The 20,439-nt window shown below is 44.1% G+C and overlaps 1 protein-coding gene across 3 annotated transcripts in view; it reads right to left on the minus strand.

Moving 5' to 3' along the window:
• Nucleotides 1-20,439, minus strand: part of MMP16 (matrix metallopeptidase 16) — a 378,979-nt gene that overhangs the window by 30,083 nt on the left and 328,457 nt on the right. For all 3 annotated transcript variants that reach the window (XM_082258608.1, XM_082258607.1, XM_082258609.1), the window contains one exon: nt 783-933. In XM_082258608.1, coding sequence (XP_082114734.1) covers nt 783-933 — 151 coding nt within the window. The remainder of the gene's footprint in view (nt 1-782; nt 934-20,439) is intronic.

The following is a 20,439-nucleotide window of genomic DNA, read 5'->3' on the forward strand; positions in this document are numbered from 1 at the left end:
AAATTCGGATCAGATTTTACATTATTCACTTCTCAACACTTCCTGCTGTATATACACAAACCTACAGGAAAATCTAAATTTGTATTCAGAAGCCAGGAAACATAAATGTTCTTTCTGCCTGGTAACTCTCTATTCACTCTTGCCAGTTTACTGAAATTCTGTTTAGCCTGTCACAATGCTTATGTAAAATTTATTTTATCGGAAGCTTAACTTTTGCATCTTCCCCTGGTAAGTGACATATTACAGAGATTTTAGCAAATCTCATTGCACAGTTCTACCTAGTAATGTGTATTAGAACTCACGCACTTATTGGTCGCTACTTGCTGCAACAATTTTCTACTTCCCAAGTGGGTGGTAATTCTGACATAGTCACCTCATCAGTCTTAATGTTGTAATAACTGAAAACTGCTGTTTACGAGGAACAAAAATGCATTTCTGGGTAACCTTTGTTCAGAACACCACCATAATACGAGGAAGTCAACTTTGAGCTTTTTTTTCCCCAGATAGAGAAAATTATCTTGCCTCTAATTTAGTTTTCTTCATTTAAATCTGTTGCTATCAGCAGATCTTTCTGCCACATAAGTACTTTGTCTCTTAAGGCACTGTTAATACTGTGAAACAGATTGAATGACAATATTGCAAATGCCAGATCTTAGCATTTCAGCCCTATAAATCAGTCACCATGCTCTAAAGTTTGTCTCTGTAGCAATCAAAATTTGAGTCTTTGGAAACAATTCAGATAATACCAGAAAAAAACATATTATAATTGGTTTTCTAATCACCTGTCGCCTTTAAAAAAATAGGTCTTTCCAACGTCTTCCCACCAAACAGCGGTGTCAATACCATGGGGTGGAATGCCATGTCCTAGCTGTATCAAGTCATGAGGATAGCCTGGTTGTAATGTTGTGTCTTTAAACACCCAATATTTATTACCTGGGGGAAAAAAATAAATAAAAACTTTATAAGGTAACGGTCCACTGAAAAGGAAAGTCACCATTCCATTAGAGGTGTAGGTGTACGACATGATGTATCACCCCCGAACTTCCTTGGGGGTTCCAGTGTTTAGATTGCCCATCACCAGTTCCCGGCATTGTTCCCCTCCACCATGTCACCATGTCTCCACACCCAGAATATGTCTGCCTTTTCTAGAATATAAAATACAATTAAACTTCCAAAGAAAAGGCAAGTTTCAAAAGAAACTTATTAGATACATCATCTCTCAACAGCATCTACCAAAAATATTATTAGCCATTTTTAAAAGATGTACCTTTCAGGAACTTATTTTATTACAGGTATTTTTATAGCACCGACAATTTACACAGCACTTTACATACTGTAAAATTACATCAGTCCCTGCCCTCAAGATGCTTACAATCTATGGTCCATATCTCACATGCATGCATACATGCACACATACTAGGGCCAATTCAGACAGGAACCAATTAACCTACCAGTATGTCTTTGGAAATTGTAAGGAAAACCACACAAGCACAGGGAGAACCAGGGACCCCAAATGCTGTAAAGCAGAGGTGCTAACCACTAAGCCTACATTTTATATAATACAGTGGAGAGAATAAGGTAACTTGAAATTTCAGCATATAACCTATTATGTACACATTATTTATAATATACAGAATACATAAATAAGCAAAATTGCATGTCAGTAAATCAAGGAAATTTCCCGGCTGTCAACCTTCAAGATTAGACCATGCAACATTTAGGGGTCGGTTTATAAAAAATGAGTTAGAGGAACATGACAAGCCTTTCGCCCAGTCATGACAAATTCTAACCATATTTAGTTTAATGCAATGATTTTCTATGATCATCAGCTCCATCTAGTGGCCATAATACAGTATATTTTCTATAAAACCACAGTCCGGAAAAATACCACAGCAAAAAATACTACATTATGCCCATTAGATGGAGCTGATAATCATAGGACATTTCTGTAGTAAGCTAAATACAGTCAATCTGTCAGGGCTGGCAAAATGCTTTTCACATCCATCCAACTGTTTTTTTTTTTTATAAATACAAGAATTAGACATTTCCTTAGGCCAATTTAAACCGTTCCGCACTTGCAGTGGTTAAAACAACTATTTTTTTCAGTTGGCAACTGATCGTCCAGTAAAAGTGATCGCTTTTACAGTGATGAGAAGGGCCTTGAAGTGTTTGATTTTGCAAGATCTTTATCTGGAAGATTCCTTTAAATACTGCAGAGATCAGCAGCCTGAGAGAGCCAACTATTCCATCTCTTCCATGCAGAATTACCTTTCTTATACAATTTTATTTCAGCGACAGAACTGCTTTTAAGACAAAATTTCCAACTTCATTTGATAAGCAAGACATTGTTTTTAAGTGTTAAGCTATTGAAATCACATATTGTAACGAATGAAGACATTTTACTACTATCTTGGCAGTTGGACTGTGGTTAATAAGCAGTCTGGGAAGGTGTGTTAGCTTTTGGTGCCAGGAGCTCCCAGTGCCCAAGTCATGCCAAAATCATGTCTAACCTATCCCACTGCTAAGCTGGCCCAAACAAATTATACTGGAGCTGAAATTCTAACTAAAACATTCTCCCATCCTTGACCCAGTAATGACAAACTGACATGAATATAGAGATGTGTCGGTTTTACATACAAATACTGTAGTTGTGTGTGAAGATCTATGGGTCACCAATGCACGTTTCTATAACACCCATAGAAAGGCCACCTTAAATGTTTCATTTATTTTATCATCAATCTCACTTATAATCAACATGAGTATTAGAGAATAGCATAGACTGCAGTGCTAATGGTACATAACAGACCACATACATATCAATAAATAATACCCCCACACACACGATCAGCCATGACCACTGACCGGTTAAATGGATAACATTATCCCATTACAATGACATCTGAAAGTTGGTGGGATATATTAGGAAGCAAGTAAACATGCTGCCCCTGAAGTTGATGTGTTGAAAGCCATTTGTTAAGTAGGGGTCTGCATAGCCGCAGACCAATCAGGGTGCCCATGTTTACCTGTGTACGCAGTCAAAAGCTACAATGGGCATGTGAACATCAGAAGTGTCATTATTCACCTTTTTTTAACATCAGAAGTGGACCAAGGAGCAATGAAAGAAGATGGCCTCGTCTGATCAATCACATTTTCTTCTACATCCCGTGGATGGCCGCAGGTTCATGTACGTTGCTTATCCAGGGAAGAGGTGGCGCCAGAATGCACTTTGTGGGAAGAAGGCATGCCCTAAGAGGCAGTATGATACTTTGGACAATATTCTGCAGGGGCACCTTGGGTCCTGCCATTCTTGTGGATGATACTTGACACGTATCAACTACCTAAATATTGTTTCTGACAAAGTACACCCCTTCATGGGATTGGTATTTTCTCATGGCAATGGCCTATCTCAGCAGGACAATGAACCCTGCCACACTGCAAAAATGGCTCAAGAATGGTTTGAGAAAACAAGTTTGAGGTGCTGACTAGACGTCCAAATTCTCCAAAGCTCAATCCAAGTGAGCATCTATGGGATGTGCTGGAAACACAAGTTTGATCCATGGAAACCCCACCCTGCAACTTACAGTGGTTGTAAACTCTCTTATATACCCAGTATATAGCAAACAGACACAGATGAAACATATCCCCCTACATAGGTTTTACTTATCTGCAGCCCTTTATTTTCTACACCCCTTCAAAAGAGCAGTTACAGTGTGTGAGAGCTGATTAAAGGAAAGGAACACCCCCCCACCCCCCTTTCACACAGCAGAAGACTTAATTTTGAATAGACAATCTGTGTGCTGCGTTATCTCCCTGACAACTTTTATCTCATATGTCAGAAAAACTTCTCAGAAGTGACTAATGCTGATAACAGAGGAAGGAAGCACCAGAGAGAAGCAACACTTAGAGCTTTGGAGACCGATATATATAAACACTAGAAAACGTACAATTTCCAGGGAAATTGTGTGCAGTGTTCTTGCCGCCACTGGTAGGCTCCAGCTGGAGTGGGCGGAGTAACTATGTGTGTGTGGGAGTGGCAGCAGTTTGTGTGATGTGTATAGTGTGGTGTGTGTGTGTGAGGGGTGTGTGTGTGTGTGGGTGGGTGTGGTGTGTGTGGGGTGTGTGTGTGTGGGAGTGGCAGCAGTAAGAAATTTTGGCAGTTGGAAACAAATGGATTTTTGTAAAATCTTACCGTAAAATCCTTTTCTCTTAGCTCATTGACAGACGTAGTCCTCGGTGATACACCACCTTCGGGTTATGTTGCCTCCACAGGAGCAGGACTAGACAGGAAATTAAAAAGCTCTGGCCACACCCCAGGGGCAGTCCCAGAGGGTATATCCTCTCTCTCTCTGCCTCAGCAAATCAGTTATGTGAAAAAGCAGTCTTTAGAGATTTTAACCCAACTCAAAAAAACAGAGGGGCGGGGACTACGTCTGTCAATGAGCTAAGAGAAAAGGATTTTATGGTAAGATTTTACAAAAATCCATTTTTCTCTAGCGCTCATTGACAGACGTAGTCCTCGGTGATACACCACCTTCGGGACGTCCCAGAGCAGTATCACAACTGAGGGGTGGGAAAATGGAAATCAAATCCCAATCTAGAAGGCCCAACCGGTGCCAACTAGAAGTTTACAATGCTCATCCTTAATGATGAGACTCAACAAAAAAAGAGAAAACAATTTTTTTTTTTTTTTTTTTCAAACAGAAAAAAACCCTCGAGGTAGACCACCGGTCTCCTCAAATTGCGGCCTGCAAAACCTTGCGGCCAAATGAGGCATCCGCCGATGCCGTCACATCAATTTTATAGAATTTTGTAAAGGTATGTACTGACGACCAGGTGGCCGCCTTACATACCTGGACCACTGACGCCTGATGGCGAAAGGCCCAGGAAGTACTGAGCGCTCGAGTGGAGTGCGCCCTAACAGGGAACGGAGGACTCTGACCCTTAATAGAATAAGCCTGTACCACCGTTTGTCTAATCCATTTGGCAATGGTCGCGGCAGATGCAGGCAAACCCTTTCTGGGGCCATCCGTGATCACAAAAAGTGAATCCGTCTTACGGAATGATTCCGTAGCTTTCAGGTATACCCTGATTGCCCGAACCACATCTAAGGAATGCAACGCATGTTCCCGATGATGCTTGGGCTGAGGACACAAGGAAGGTAGTACAATATCTTCATTCAGATGAAAATCTGAAACCACCTTGGGAAGAAAAGATGGCTTAGGATGAAGTACTACCTTATCCCTATGAATCACTAGGTATGGGGACTGGCATGATAATGCAGCCAGTTCTGACACCCTGCGAGCAGAAGTAATAGCCACCAAGAAGGCCACCTTCTGGGATAAAGTAAGCAAGGGAATCTCCCTGATGTTTTCAAAGGGAGGTTTCTGTAGAACCGACAAAACCAAATTAAGATCCCAAGGCGGTAAGGGCGCGCGGACTGGAGGAGCCAGGTGCCGCACCCCCTGGATGAAATTCCGCACCAAGGATTTGGTAGCTAAAGGCTTCTGAAAGAAGATTGCTAATGCTGAAACTTGACCCTTGATGGTGCTCAAGGCTAGCTTCTGCTCAACCCCCTGTTGCAAAAAGGCCAATATTCGAGACACCGAATAGGTACGTGGAGGTAATCCTAAAGATTCGCACCACGCAATATAAGTTTTCCATGTGTGATAATAGACTTTGCTGGAAGTCGCTTTCCTTGCTTTAATAAGGGTAGGAATGACTGAAGCTGACAAACCTCTGTCCTTCAGTACTTGGGTCTCAATGGCCAGGCCATTAAACCCAGCGACTGTAAAGCATGATGGTAAATTGGTCCTTGAGACCACAGACACTCCCTGAGACGAAGTTCCCACGGAACGTCTACGACTAACATGTCCAAGTCGGCCAGGCCGGCTTGAGGAGGCCAGCCTAGAATTTCTAGGACCACTGGCGCTGATTGGATCTGAACCAGGCGTCCCTAGAGGTATCTGGCCCCGACCATCCGAGAAAGTCTGGTCGTTTTCTGTTCCCACACATTTATCAGATACCTGATAGTTATCAGGAAAGGTGATCTTTTCTGGTTGAACCTCAGGGACCGAAGTCACCCGACTAGAGGCTACTTGGCCTATCTGGTCAACCAGATCCGATTCCTGTGAGGTATCGGGACTAATCTTAGGAAAAGGTAAAGGAAAAGATCTATTCAGGGAACGGTAATTACCGCTTCCTGTAGTACTTAAATGTTGGAAGGGAAGAATCGCACCGGTAGTAGTGGTTGATGCTCGATCTAATGTCCTGAATACCGGTGAAAACGTCCCCCCACCCTGAAACCGGGTGGGGGCGCACCTTCAGGCTGTGTACTCCTTTGCTTCGGGTTTGGCTGGGTTGGTCCTTTGCTTGTCCAACCAGCCCTTCTTGAACCCTCCTGGAGGAGTCTTGCCTTTCCCGCTAGTACCAGCCGGGCGCCCTTTATGGGCAGTAAAGAAAGGTCCTCGCTTGTTGCGAGGTCCCTTAGCTTTAGCAGCCTGTGGCAAAAAAGTGCTCTTGCCCCCAGTGGCATCCTTAATGATTTCATCTAGGTTGGCCCCAAATAGACGATTCCCCTGAAAGGGGAGATTTGTTAAGGTCTTCTTGGAACCTAGGTCAGCTGACCAGCATTTTAACCACAGCACACGTCTGAGGATCACCGCTGTCTTAGATGCATGCCCTAATAAGGGAGTAGTGTCCAAGGCTGCGTCACAAATAAACTGTAGCCCTTGTATAATCTGTTCCATCAAATCAGATGTCTCCTGGGGAATATCTTTTCCCCTAAGATCTTGGCGTACCATTTTCGCCCATTCCGTAAGTGTCTGGGAAACTAGACCAATAACAATTACTGGTCTAAAAGCTGACCCTATCAGAGAGAAGATGGTGCGGGACTCTGCTTCCATCTTTCGATCCACCGGATCCTTAAAGGACGAAGTGTCCTCCACTGGAATAACCGTGGCTTTATTCAGCCTGGAAATAGGCGGATCCACGACTGGTGGTACCGTCCATTTCTTAATGATGGATTCCTCAAACGGATAGCGTCTAGCAATACGCTTGGAAATAGTAAAGGTACGTTTAGAATGCTCCCATTCTCCTTTAATCTGATTACCGAAACATTTAGGTACAGGAAAAGCCTTCATCGTCTTGATGGGCTTATTAGTACCAAAAGGAATCTCTGTTTCAGTTGCCTCTGCCGGTAAAGCCTCAAGTTTTAAGGTTTCCTGCACTGCCACAACTAGTGCGTCCACCAATGCTTCTTCCTGAATAATAGCAGGAGAAGAAGCGTCCTCCTCACTGTCTGAGGGGGCTTTACCTGGGATAACAGCCCTTGCAGAGGAACCTGCAACTGCCGTGACCACCTCTGAATCTGAGTCAGAGGTGTCAGATGGTATAGGGGTAGGCGGGGGTCGCTTCCTTGACCCCCGTCCCTGACAGGCCGCCTCCACCCGAGCCACCATAGACTCCAAAATTGCTGTAAATGACTCTATACTCTGTGCACCGGCGGGTCCCGTGGCCCCCTCGAGGGAAACAGGTGGGGGAATATGTGTGGCAGGGTCCATGATAACTCCAGTTACTTCCTGGATAATATAATTCAAAAATAAAACTTTTCTTTTTTTTTTTTTTTTCGACCCCCAGCGCCACAAAAGCCCCTTAGTGTTACCTGCTAGGGATCCCTATCGATCGAGAGAGAGAGAGATAGACCCCCAGGCTCACCACTTGATGCTCAGAGTTTAACTGCAACATGTTACAGCGCTGTCTTAACAAACAGGAAGTCTTTTGGCTGGCTGCCCAGGAAGAAAGGAGGCGGCTCCGCCCCTCTGTACGCCTTCCGGCGCCTCCCCCAAGCTCCACGAGGTGTTTGGATCACCTCAAACATGGCCGCCCCCATGCTGGAGACACGAGGCTACGCCAAAATGGCGGCTCGTGCGATCCAGCAAAAAAAATGGCGGCGGCCCGTACTGAATAGCGGTGTGCTGCAGGGCACACAACACTCTCACTGCATGGGGATATGGCGTGGTTGGCGGTACCGGCCCTGGCGGACCGCATGGCCGTTCGGGAGGCCTGCTAATAGCTGGAGATCTGATTAGGAAGGCAGTCTACATGTCCGTTGCTTCTGACTGGTAGGTAGCTTATTCTTAACCCATAAGATTCCCAGAATGCCACAGATTACATCTTAAAAACATGTATACAATTAGATTGTTAGCTCCCAAACCAAGCCTCCTGGCTTTTTGCACACATAAAATCACACTCAAAGTAGGAGGATCTGTGTCATGTTGTAGGATAGAAAGGGACTCTATCTTACCATACAGAGAGGGGCCCGCGTTCACCACAAAACCCGTCAGGGGGAAAGGGGGAACATACTACTCACCATACCGGAACCAGGCGGGCACCAACTCCTGACAGTACCCCTCTCCACCGGGGCGGGAGGGCTGTCGACCGATACGGACGCCGTGACTCATGGTCTTTGGCGTTTCAGCGAGACGTTTAACTCGCGTGGACAGTCCTTTAATGGGACTTTGTCGCGGCCGACCCAGCGCGGAGCTATGGCCTGCACGCGCTCGTAGGCTGAACTGGGGTGACCACCGGATCTCAACATCCAGCCCGTCGCCCAGTTCAGCTTTCTTGCTTGAAGATCTCACAGGAACACTGGAGAAAAAAGCTGTCTAAAAAAATCCTTTAAGAAAAAATTCTTGCCAGGACCTAAGATCCCAGCAAGGTATCTAGGTCCTTACTCCTAACTAGACAGAAAATAACTGATTTGCTGAGGCAGAGAGAGAGAGGATATACCCTCTGGGACTGCCCCTGGGGTGTGGCCAGAGCTTTTTAATTTCCTGTCTAGTCCTGCTCCTGTGGAGGCAACATAACCCGAAGGTGGTGTATCACCGAGGACTACGTCTGTCAATGAGCGCTAGAGAAAAATGGTTTAGTTTTGAACATTCTGGAACATTCTGCAGTTCATTCTTATGGGGCAACTTGCCAAAGTTGGAGGTGGCCATCTTCATACGGCTCTAGTGTAAAAGTTCTAAATCTCACAGCTTAGAGACTTGTACCATAGGAATCAGAAGACCCCGGCCTACATTTTGTTGTATAGTAGGTCTATGAAACAAACACACTAAGGTGTGTGTATATATATATATATATATATATATATATATATTATACACACACGCCACTTTGCTAGTACTGGGTTCAGAACTGGCTTTATTTTTCCTGGCAAATATTCAACAAGGTGTTGGAAACATTCCTCAGAGATTTTGGTCCAGATTGACATGATAGCATCACACAGTTGCTGCAGATTTGTTCAGATCGCCTGACGAAGGAGCACGGATGCTCTGAACGCGTGCAACCCCTATTTTTCTCCTGCCAGGAAGTGATGTCATCAGGGATCAGAAGTCGGCAGCCGGAGCCCTGTTGTGCATGCTCCGCCGCGGCCAGTGACAACTAGCAGCCCCACAGCGGCTCGGCTATACCTCTGGAACCTCACCACCTTCTCCTATGACCACTATCCTGGAAGAGGAAGATGGATGACCCTAACAGTCTTTGTGTACCGGTCTCACCCAACCTCGGACAGTGAGTCACCAATTTTAACAGTGTTAAATAAACTTGTACTATACTAAGCTGGCGCCGCTCTCTCCTTTCTTGCTGCAGATTTGTTGGCTGCACATCCATGATGCAAATCTCCCGTTGCACCACATCCCAAAGGGGCTCTATTGGATTGAGATCTGGTGACTGTGGAGGCCATTTGAGTACAGTGAACTCATTACCATGTTCAGGAAACCAGTTTGAGATGATTTGAACTTTGTGACATGGCGCATTATCCTGCTGGAAGGAGCCATCAGAAGATAGGATTTTGCGGTCTTACGTCCAGGCCACTTTTTGCGATTTGGCACTGTGCGACTTTAACAATTGCGCGGTCGTGCAGCGCCGTACCCAAACTAAATTTACGTCCTTTTTTTCCCACAGAGATTTCTTTTGGTGGTATTTGATCACCTGTGCGATTTTTACTTTTTGCGCTATAAACAAAAAAAGCATACATTTTGAAAAAATAACAATATATTTTTCAAATTTTTTTATATTAAATTCCCCCCCAAAAAAATGTAAAAATCAATATTTTTTTTAATTTTTGGCCAATTTGTTTTCTGCTACCTATGTTTGGTAAAAAATATCACAATAAGCGTATTTTGATTGGTTTGCGCAAAAGTTATTGCGTTTACTATCTAAGGGAAAGATTTCTGTCATTTTTGGTGTTTTTTTTTAAACGTGTAATGGCGGCGATCTGCGATTTTTTTTTTGCGGGACTGCGTCATTTTGGCGGACAGATCGGACCCTTGACTGACATTTTTGAAACTTTTGGGGGTTCCAGTGACATTACTACAGTAATCAGTGCTATAAATATGCACTGTTACTGTAAAAATGACACTGGCAGGGAAGGGGTTAATTTTATTGGAGAGGGAGGGGTTAATGTATGCCTGGTGCTTACTAACGTGTGTGGGGGAAGGTGACTGAGTGACACAGGGACAGATCGCAGGTTCAGCTATGCTGAACCCTGCAATCTGTCACCGTCTGTCACTTAGGAGATCCGCCAGCTTTGTTTACACAAGCGGGCGGATCTCCAAACTCGATTCCCCGACGATCGGGGAAGAGCGGCGGTGATCACCGCCGCTCCTCCCCTGGCCCGACTCCCGCTGTGACTGAATACAGCGGGAGCGAGCCGCGTGCGCCGCCCACAAGGGGAGGAGTCCAGCGACGTAGGTCTACGTCGCTGGCCGGGAACTAACCACTTTGCCGCAGTAGAGCTCCAGTGAGCGGTCAGCAAGTGGTTAAACAATGCTCAGTTGGTACTATGGGGCCCAAAGTGTGCCAAGAAAATATCCCCCACACCATTACACCACCAGCCTGGACTATTGATACAAGGCAGGATGGATCCATGCTTTCATGTTGTTTAATTCAAATTCTGACCCTACCATCTGAATGTCGCAGCTGAAATTGACACTTCTCAGACCAGGCAACGTTTTTCCAATCTTCTATTGTCCAATTTTGGTGACCCTGTGCGAATTGTAGCCTTCGTCTCCTGTTCTGACAGGAGTGGCACCCAGTGTGGTCTTCTGCTGCTGTTGCCTTTCTATCATCTTGAACCAGTCTGCCCATTCTCCTCTTACATCAACGAAGCATTTTTGTCCACATAACTGCTGCTAGCTGGATATTTTCTCTTTTTTGGACTATTCTCTGTTAACCCCCGAGTGGTTGTGCATGAAAATCCCAGTAGATCAGCAGTTTTTTAAATTCTCAGACCAGCCCATCTGGCACCAACAACCATGACACATTTAAAGACTCCTAAAACCCTTTTCCTCCTTATTCTGATGCTAGGTTTCAACTTTCAACAAGTACTCTTTACTACGTCTAGATACCTAAATGCATTGAGATGCTGCCATGTGATTGGCTGATTAGCAATTTGTGTTGCCAAGCAAATGAACAAGTGTACCTAATAAAGTGGCCGGTGAGTGTATTATATATACATACACACATACACACACACACACACAAATTTATATATATCAGATCTTTGGCTCTTTTTAATGAGTCATTTGACCTGTTATTCACAATATAGGATATTCCCAGCAAAGCAGCAAATCACGCTTAAAAAAAAGAAACAAAATTGCAGATGTAGTCTCATGCTTGCCACCCACTGGTAGAATGTAATAAATATAAAATATTCATATGCAATACTTTATATTTACTTGACTCTAAAGAAATTAAGAATATTTGGCAAAAATATAGTTTGTAGTTGTAATCATTAAAGATTAGAAAGTAAAAGAAAACACGAAAAGAAATGTTGGTGAGTTCACTGATAGACACGTGGATGTGGCAGATCAAAATAACTAACATTTTTGCTTTGGACTGTTAGTTTTAGGGTGAAATAACAGAACTATGGGAAACATTTATTGGGATCCTCAGCAGACTAGCCACGTCTCTGTTCTTTTTTAGCAAATTCTAACCCCAGTCGGAAGTTTTGTGAGAAATTTCATTGAGGTCCCAGACTCCACTGGGGAAAACTTCCAACTTTTTAACTCAGACACTAGGCATGGCCTGAACAAGGGATGGAACAGGACAGGCAACAGCCCCGCGTGCAGTGCCCTCATATAGGGGAGGAGGAGCTGCGCAGGGAAGTGAACTAGCGGACCACAGCCTCCCTTCTAACGGGCCAGAGCTTTCTGCCTGCTCTGACAAGTACTACTATCACATCATGCTCTGAACAGGTCCACTCTCCACCCCCTCACCCCACACATCTACAGCTGAATAGAAAAGCGCACTGTGCAAACAAGTCCCCCCCTTCCCCAGATGCTAAAAAGTAAGCAAATGGCCACATATGTGCAGTGCACCCTCCACTGCCAGAGAACAGGCATGCCCAACCACATCGTACGTTGGCAGCAGTGGAGGGACATAGGTCAACATCTTCGCCCTGGGCACTGGACAACCCCAATTCTGACAGCAGGAGATGAGGGAAATGGTGGTGATCAGGACAGGAAGGCACATATATAAATGTGTGTGTTCTAAACTTAGGGGACATAAAATAAAATCATTTTGTATTCATATCAACAAAAAAGATCTGAAAATGAATTGTACATAAACATCACACAACTGTCTAAAAAGAAAACTTTTTTTTTTTCTTTTCACATCCATAAACCTTGTCCTTTACATGAAAACATGGTATATTATAATATCATCTATTTCTATTGAAGACGGCAAAAAGAAAATCTAAACTGAGATGATGCTTCAAAAACTGCAGCTTTTACAAGGCTCTCCATTTTTTAAAATTCCTATTTGCACACAGCAGCTGTGAAATTTTCCAATGTAACTCAATTCAGTTAGCCAATACAGATATCACTAGCAGTTCAATTTTCTCCTTATATTAGGGGACCATTAGGAATCGTGTGATGTTCTGTCATACACAGTTACTGTCAGGTCTGGATTAGTCAAAAGAAAGGATGGAAGCCGATGATTATGGAGGTAGGGTTGCTGTTGTAATGTCCACAGTATAAAAAAAAAAAGCAAAACAAAATATGTATACTTTCGGGTTAGGGGTTAAAATACATTGCTTTGAATTGTGAATGCATCTATTATACTGATCTAAAAGAAAAAAAAAAAGTCTACTTGGGGTTTTGTACCAATTTACAAATGAGAAAGCATCAGATCATTTTTGTATTCTACACATTGCATATGCATGAGTGCTCAATATTTGGAAGTTCTGAGAATGTGTATCGCCACAAGTAATGTGACCACCAGTCTTATGCAATGCTGACCGTGTTGGCAGTGATCACACGACAAAAACCCGATCGGTTGTACTAAAGTCAATCGATGGATCGATTTCAGTACGACCAGCCTGGCTGTAGACAGATAAAATTCGTTCCGGTTCTTGCTGAACCGGCCAAATTTAGAACAGTCTAAAACGGGGTACACATGGGCTGAAGGTCAGGAGACAACAGCTTGTTCGAAAAAAAAATAACGTGCATGCTGGAAAACCAACATCAGACCCCCCCGATCAGCGCTCTTAGCGAATGGCAGAGAGCACTGACCAGAGTGTTCTGGGGGGATTGAACAAAAAAAAAAACTAATAGTTTGTACCCGGCCTAACCCCTGCAGTGGACAGCCCCCTTTCCTGCCCTCGCAAAGCAATGGTTAAATGCTTGTTTAGTCTAAAGGAGATTAAAATGCTATAACACTTAATTTAGCCCTGCTCTGGCTAGCTACAGCACTCTCTACCTCTCCTTCATGAACAATGCAGGGTTATTAACTCTGTACTATACATAGATGAGGCAGAAATGCAACCATGACCAGGAGCACTTTAGAGAGGACGCTTTTCAGGAAAGGTCTCCCCACTGGAAGCACCCTGTTGTAATGAGGAATGGGGTAAGAAATACTCCTAAATCGGGAACTCGTAGACTTAACGTGCAGTGAACTCTTGCAGTGGGGGTGCCCACTAGGTGTGTAGATTTTGTCTAATTCTTGGAGTTGGGCTTTAAAACCTGCATTATGGGCTACTTGCCCTTAATAGCAACCCAGCCTGGCTTGACCAGGATTCCATGGCTTATTCAACCCAGCACCCATGGTTAGAGACCCCACATGCCTGAAGTGCAGAGGAAACTTCCAGAAGACGTTCCCGTTCCCATCAGAAATAATGTCCAGACTGGTGCATAACTGTTATACAAGGTTCTGTACATTCAGCTATTTCCAAAGTGGTAGCACAATAACCTGGTAATGTAACAGAGTTACAACAAATTCTTTAGAGAAGGGGTGGGTAATTAATTTTCCCCAATGAGCTACGTGAGAAACTTGACTGTTGTGGAGGGCCGAACCTAATTCTGCTCAATATTAATTTTGGACATGGGAAGGTTTGTAAATATGTTACATAGTAGTTGAGGTTGAATAAAGACAATAGTCCATCCAGTTCAACCTGTGTAGGCGCGCGTGGCCGTAATCATCTCTCATACCCCTTAATGTTCTGATCCTTGAGATGCATGTCCAAGAGTCTTTTGAAACTAACCATACTCCCCGCAGAAAGTACCTCTTTCGGTAGAGAATTCCACAATCTTGTAGCCCTAACAGTAAAGAACCCCCTGCGTTGCCTGAGGTCAAAATGCTTCTCCTCTAATCGCATTGTATGTCCTCGAGTCCTCATACAATCCTTGCGACTGAATAGCTTTTTTTCTATGCTGAGATCACCATTGAGTTATTTATAAATTGCTATCATGTCTCCTCTCAGGCGTCTCTTCTCCAGGGAGAATAAATTAAGCGATTGTAAATGCTCGTAATATTTAAGGTCCTCCAATCCCCTAATTGGTTTAGTTGCCCTTCTCTGGACTCTCTCCACCTCCAACACATCCCTCCTGAGGACTGGTGACCAGAACTGGAAAGAATACTCCAGATGTGGTCGGACCAGAGTTTTATAAAGTGGTAGGATTATAGTTTTATCTCTGGAATACATCCCTTTCTTTATGCATGCTAATATTCTGCCGGCTTTGGCAGCTGCCGCTTGACATTGCATGCTATTGCTTAGTCTATCCTCTACCAAGGGCTTTCTCCATTTTTGATTCCCCCAAAGGGAATTGGGCCCTGCCCAATTTTGTGTCATCTGCAAAAACTGATATAGAACTACTGATCCCGTCCTCAATGCTGTTTATGAATAAATTGAACAGGGTCGGTCCCAGGACTGAGCCCTGGGGCACCCCACTTACCACCCCAGACCAGTCTGAGTATGCGCTATTTATTACCACCCTTTGGACACGCCCTTTTAGCCAGTTCCATATCCAAGAGCAAACCTTGTGGTCGATGCCTGCAGACATTATTTTATAAATTAAAACAAAGAAAAACTCCCGGCGCTAGGAATAATACAGCTGCTCATGAAATAGGTCTCTTTCAGATGGGCAGCCGAAAGTTGTAAATAAAGGGTGGCTGTGCATCGGTTTTATTGTCCCCTTGAACTGCAAAATAACAACTTGACAAAGGTTCTCATTGAGGTCAATGGGGCTGCGCCGCAACTGCATGTAATGTACATGATTGTAGTGTGGTAGTGTGGCATTATAGGGTTAAATCAGGCAGTGAGGGCACGATTTAACACCTCTTCATTGCCTGCCAAATGCCCTCTGAAGCAGTGGATGGGGAGAGCCTAAGATTGGCAAAGCTGCAGGTCACTCATGCTCAAACACAGTCAAAATCCTAATATAATGGGAGAGAGGCATGCTGGGAACTTTAGCGTAGGAGAGAATTCAGGAGGTAACCCTTTATGGAAGAAATACAAATTGAAGAATTGCATTGATGAAGTACCAAATACAGAGAAACAAAGGTCACACAAGGCATTTTAATATGAACATATGTGAGAACAGAATAGTAATGGTATTTAGCGGTTTAAAGAATAATAACAAAAAAACATATGGCATGCTGCAGTTATGTTGCATTGCCCCCTCAAAAGTGTTATCTAGCTGCGTGTTTTCCAACACAAAGGTGTGAAATCATGCTTTGATGAATGCAATTCTGTACTGTACAAAGATCTCATCAGTAAAGCTAGCAGAGATTTTCATCCTATTCTGGGCCAACATATACAGGTCCCACCCAATGTCCACATCTCCACACATGTTACCTCTGGCAGTAGAATTCAGGATGCTGCCCTGATTTAATATGTGCAATATACTTGCGTAATCCTGTCTGAACTCTGTACTGTAAATGCGGTCTTCACAAGCCAAGCACATCAATATGTAGTTTGGAAAGCTGCTAGGAGGAGGAAGAGATTATTTTCATTTAATAGACCAGAGGATTTAATGATAGAACCATCTGCTTGACTAGTTCGATACTGCCTAGCTTGCTTATACTGCTAACTAGTCATAATCTCCCCACGTCTGTGGCATGATTCTGTTGTTCATGGTATTGCACTCTAATAGTACACATTTTCATTTAAATTGAGCCTGGAATCGGCATAGAATTATTAAATAGTCCACAGACTATCTATATTATCTTTTTCCTTCATGCTGTTTCAGTGTAATGGAGCTCCAAAGAACCCATACAAGCACCAAACTTTCGGAAAGTCATTTTGTGCCTGCCAGCCATGTAAAAATTACTCAGGCCTGGTGATTGGCCAATCAAGCACTGACCACAAAGTTGTGGAAGGTGGGTTTACAAAAATGTTGCACAGCATCAGAGGCAGGAGTCATGCATGGCAAAGGCAAAAGCAGGCAATATATGATGCTTGCTACAAAGTTCAATTTCTGAGAACATTTGTACCTCAAAGAACTCTTCTTCATAGGCTGTGTTCACATTTAATCTAACCACATATCATAAATCCAATGCAATGGAATGTATAGTGGTATTCTACTGTATATATTTTGAAATATTACAGAAGAATATTTACATTTCTAGCCATTAGATGGAGCTCTAGGCTCTTTTTTCACATTTTCTCCAAGCCATCCTTATCTACTTTGCTGAAAAATATTTTTGTTTACATAGCTCAATATCAAATGGACACGCACAGCTGCATGAGGGACTGCAGTGACTCCTCCTCCTCTTCCTTCCTCATACTGACTGCCTGTTTAGATGTGTCTGTGCAAAATTTAAAATAAGTTTGATCCATGCATCATTCCTACATGAATGTACTTGAAAATCTGTACAGCTATCCACCTGTCAGTGATTTGAACAGACTACCTGCTCATAGCTACACAGGAACACCTGTGCCTCCCATGGGAAAAAAATGCACCCCCTTTACGTGAGTGTACGCAACAGTATGCCCATGTGATTGAGGCCTTTCAATCTTATAAAAAATACTTTTGCTGTGCACTTTGTATTTAATACATATATTTGCAAAATAAAATTATTCTAGACGTTGCCAAAAAAATAAATAAAAATGGATTTTTGTAAAATCTTACCGTAAAATCCTTTTCTCTTAGTTCATTGACAGACGTAGTCCTCGGTGATACACCACCTTCGGGTTATGTTGCCTCCAAAGGAGCAGGACTAGACAGGAAATTAAAAAGCTCTGGCCACACCCCAGGGGCAGTCCCAGAGGGTATATCCTCTCTCTCTCTGCCTCAGCAAATCAGTTATGTGAAAAAGCAGTCTTTAGAGATTTTAACCCAACTCAAAAAACAGAGGGGCGGGGACTACGTCTGTCAATGAGCTAAGAGAAAAGGATTTTACGGTAAGATTTTACAAAAATCCATTTTTCTCTAGCGCTCATTGACAGACGTAGTCCTCGGTGATACACCACCTTCGGGACGTCCCAGAGCAGTATCACAACTGAGGGGTGGGAAAATGGAAATCAAATCCCAATCTAGAAGGCCCAACCGGTGCCAACTAGAAGTTTACAATGCTCATCCTTAATGATGAGACTCAACAAAAAAAGAGAAAAATTTTTTTTTTTTTTTTTTTTTTTCAAACAGAAAAAACCCTCGAGGTAGACCACCGGTCTCCTCAAATTGCGGCCTGCAAAACCTTGCGGCCAAATGAGGCATCCGCCGATGCCGTCACATCAATTTTATAGAACTTTGTAAAGGTATGTACCGACGACCAGGTGGCCGCCTTACATACCTGGACCACTGACGCCTGATGGCGAAAGGCCCAGGAAGTACTGAGCGCTCGAGTGGAGTGCGCCCTAACAGGGAACGGAGGACTCTGACCCTTAATAGAATAAGCCTGTACCACCGTTTGTCTAATCCATTTGGCAATGGTCGCGGCAGATGCAGGCAAACCCTTTCTGGGGCCATCCGTGATCACAAAAAGTGAATCCGTCTTACGGAATGATTCCGTAGCTTTCAGGTATACCCTGATTGCCCGAACCACATCTAAGGAATGCAACGCATGTTCCCGATGATGCTTGGGCTGAGGACACAAGGAAGGTAGTACAATATCTTCATTCAGATGAAAATCTGAAACCACCTTGGGAAGAAAAGATGGCTTAGGATGAAGTACTACCTTATCCCTATGAATCACTAGGTATGGTGACTGGCATGATAATGCAGCCAGTTCTGACACCCTGCGAGCAGAAGTAATAGCCACCAAGAAGGCCACCTTCTGGGATAAAGTAAGCAAGGGAATCTCCCTGATGTTTTCAAAGGGAGGTTTCTGTAGAACCGACAAAACCAAATTAAGATCCCAAGGCGGTAAGGGCGCGCGGACTGGAGGAGCCAGGTGCCGCACCCCCTGGATGAAATTCCGCACCAAGGATTTGGTAGCTAAAGGCTTCTGAAAGAAGATTGCTAATGCTGAAACTTGACCCTTGATGGTGCTCAAGGCTAGCTTCTGCTCAACCCCTTGTTGCAAAAAGGCCAATATTCGAGACACCGAATAGGTACGTGGAGGAAATCCTAAAGATTCGCACCACGCAATATAAGTTTTCCATGTGTGATAATAGACTTTGCTGGAAGTCGCTTTCCTTGCTTTAATAAGGGTAGGAATGACTGAAGCTGACAAACCTCTGTCCTTCAGTACTTGGGTCTCAATGGCCAGGCCATTAAACCCAGCGACTGTAAAGCATGATGGTAAATTGGTCCTTGAGACCACAGACACTCCCTGAGACGAAGTTCCCACGGAACGTGTACGACTAACATGTCCAAGTCGGCCAGGCCGGCTTGAGGAGGCCAGCCTAGAATTTCTAGGACCACTGGCGCTGATTGAATCTGAACCAGGCGTCCCTAGAGGTATCTGGCCCCGACCATCCGAGAAAGTCTGGTCGTTTTCTGTTCCCACACATTTATCAGATACCTGATAGATATCAGGAAAGGTGATCTTTTCTGGTTGAACCTCAGGGACCGAAGTCACCCGACTAGAGGCTACTTGGCCTATCTGGTCAACCAGATCCGATTCCTGTGAGGTATCGGGACTAATCTTGGGAAAAGGTAAAGGAAAAGATCTATTCAGGGAACGGTAACTACCGCTTCCTGTAGTACTTAAATGTTGGAAGGGAAGAATCGCACCGGTAGTAGTGGTTGATGCTCGATCTAATGTCCTGAATACCGGTGAAAACGTCCCCCCACCCTGAAACCGGGTGGGGGCGCACCTTCAGGCTGTGTACTCCTTTGCTTCGGGTTTGGCTGGGTTGGTCCCCTTCTTGAACCCTCCTGGAGGAGTCTTGCCTTTCCCGCTAGTACCAGCCGGGCGCCCTTTATGGGCGGTAAAGAAAGGTCCTCGCTTGTTGCGAGGTCCCTTAGCTTTAGCAGCCTGTGGCAAAAAAGTGCTCTTGCCCCCAGTGGCATCCTTAATGATTTCATCTAGGTTGGCCCCAAATAGACGATTCCCCTGAAAGGGGAGATTTGTCAAGGTCTTTTTGGAACCTAGGTCAGCTGACCAGCATTTTAACCACAGCACACGTCTGAGGATCACCGCTGTCTTAGATGCATGCCCTAATAAGGGAGTAGTGTCCAAGGCTGCGTCACAGATAAACTGTAGCCCTTGTATAATCTGTTCCATCAAATCAGATGTCTCCTGGGGAATATCTTTTCCCCTAAGATCTTGGCGTACCATTTTCGCCCATTCCGTAAGTGTCTGGGAAACTAGACCAATAACAATTACTGGTCTAAAAGCTGACCCTATCAGAGAGAAGATGGTGCGGGACTCTGCTTCCATCTTTCGATCCACCGGATCCTTAAAGGACGAAGTGTCCTCCACTGGAATAACCGTGGCTTTATTCAGCCTGGAAATAGGCGGATCCACGACTGGTGGTACCGTCCATTTCTTAATGATGGATTCCTCAAACGGATAGCGTCTAGCAATACGCTTGGAAATAGTAAAGGTACGTTTAGAATGCTCCCATTCTCCTTTAATCTGATTACCGAAACATTTAGGTACAGGAAAAGCCTTCATCGTCTTGATGGGCTTATTAGTACCAAAAGGAATCTCTGTTTCAGTTGCCTCTGCCGGTAAAGCCTCAAGTTTTAAGGTTTCCTGCACTGCCACAAC

This window comes from Pelophylax lessonae (assembly GCF_965119305.1).
Source record: "Pelophylax lessonae genome assembly, chromosome: 5".
Lineage (NCBI taxonomy): Eukaryota > Metazoa > Chordata > Amphibia > Anura > Ranidae > Pelophylax > Pelophylax lessonae.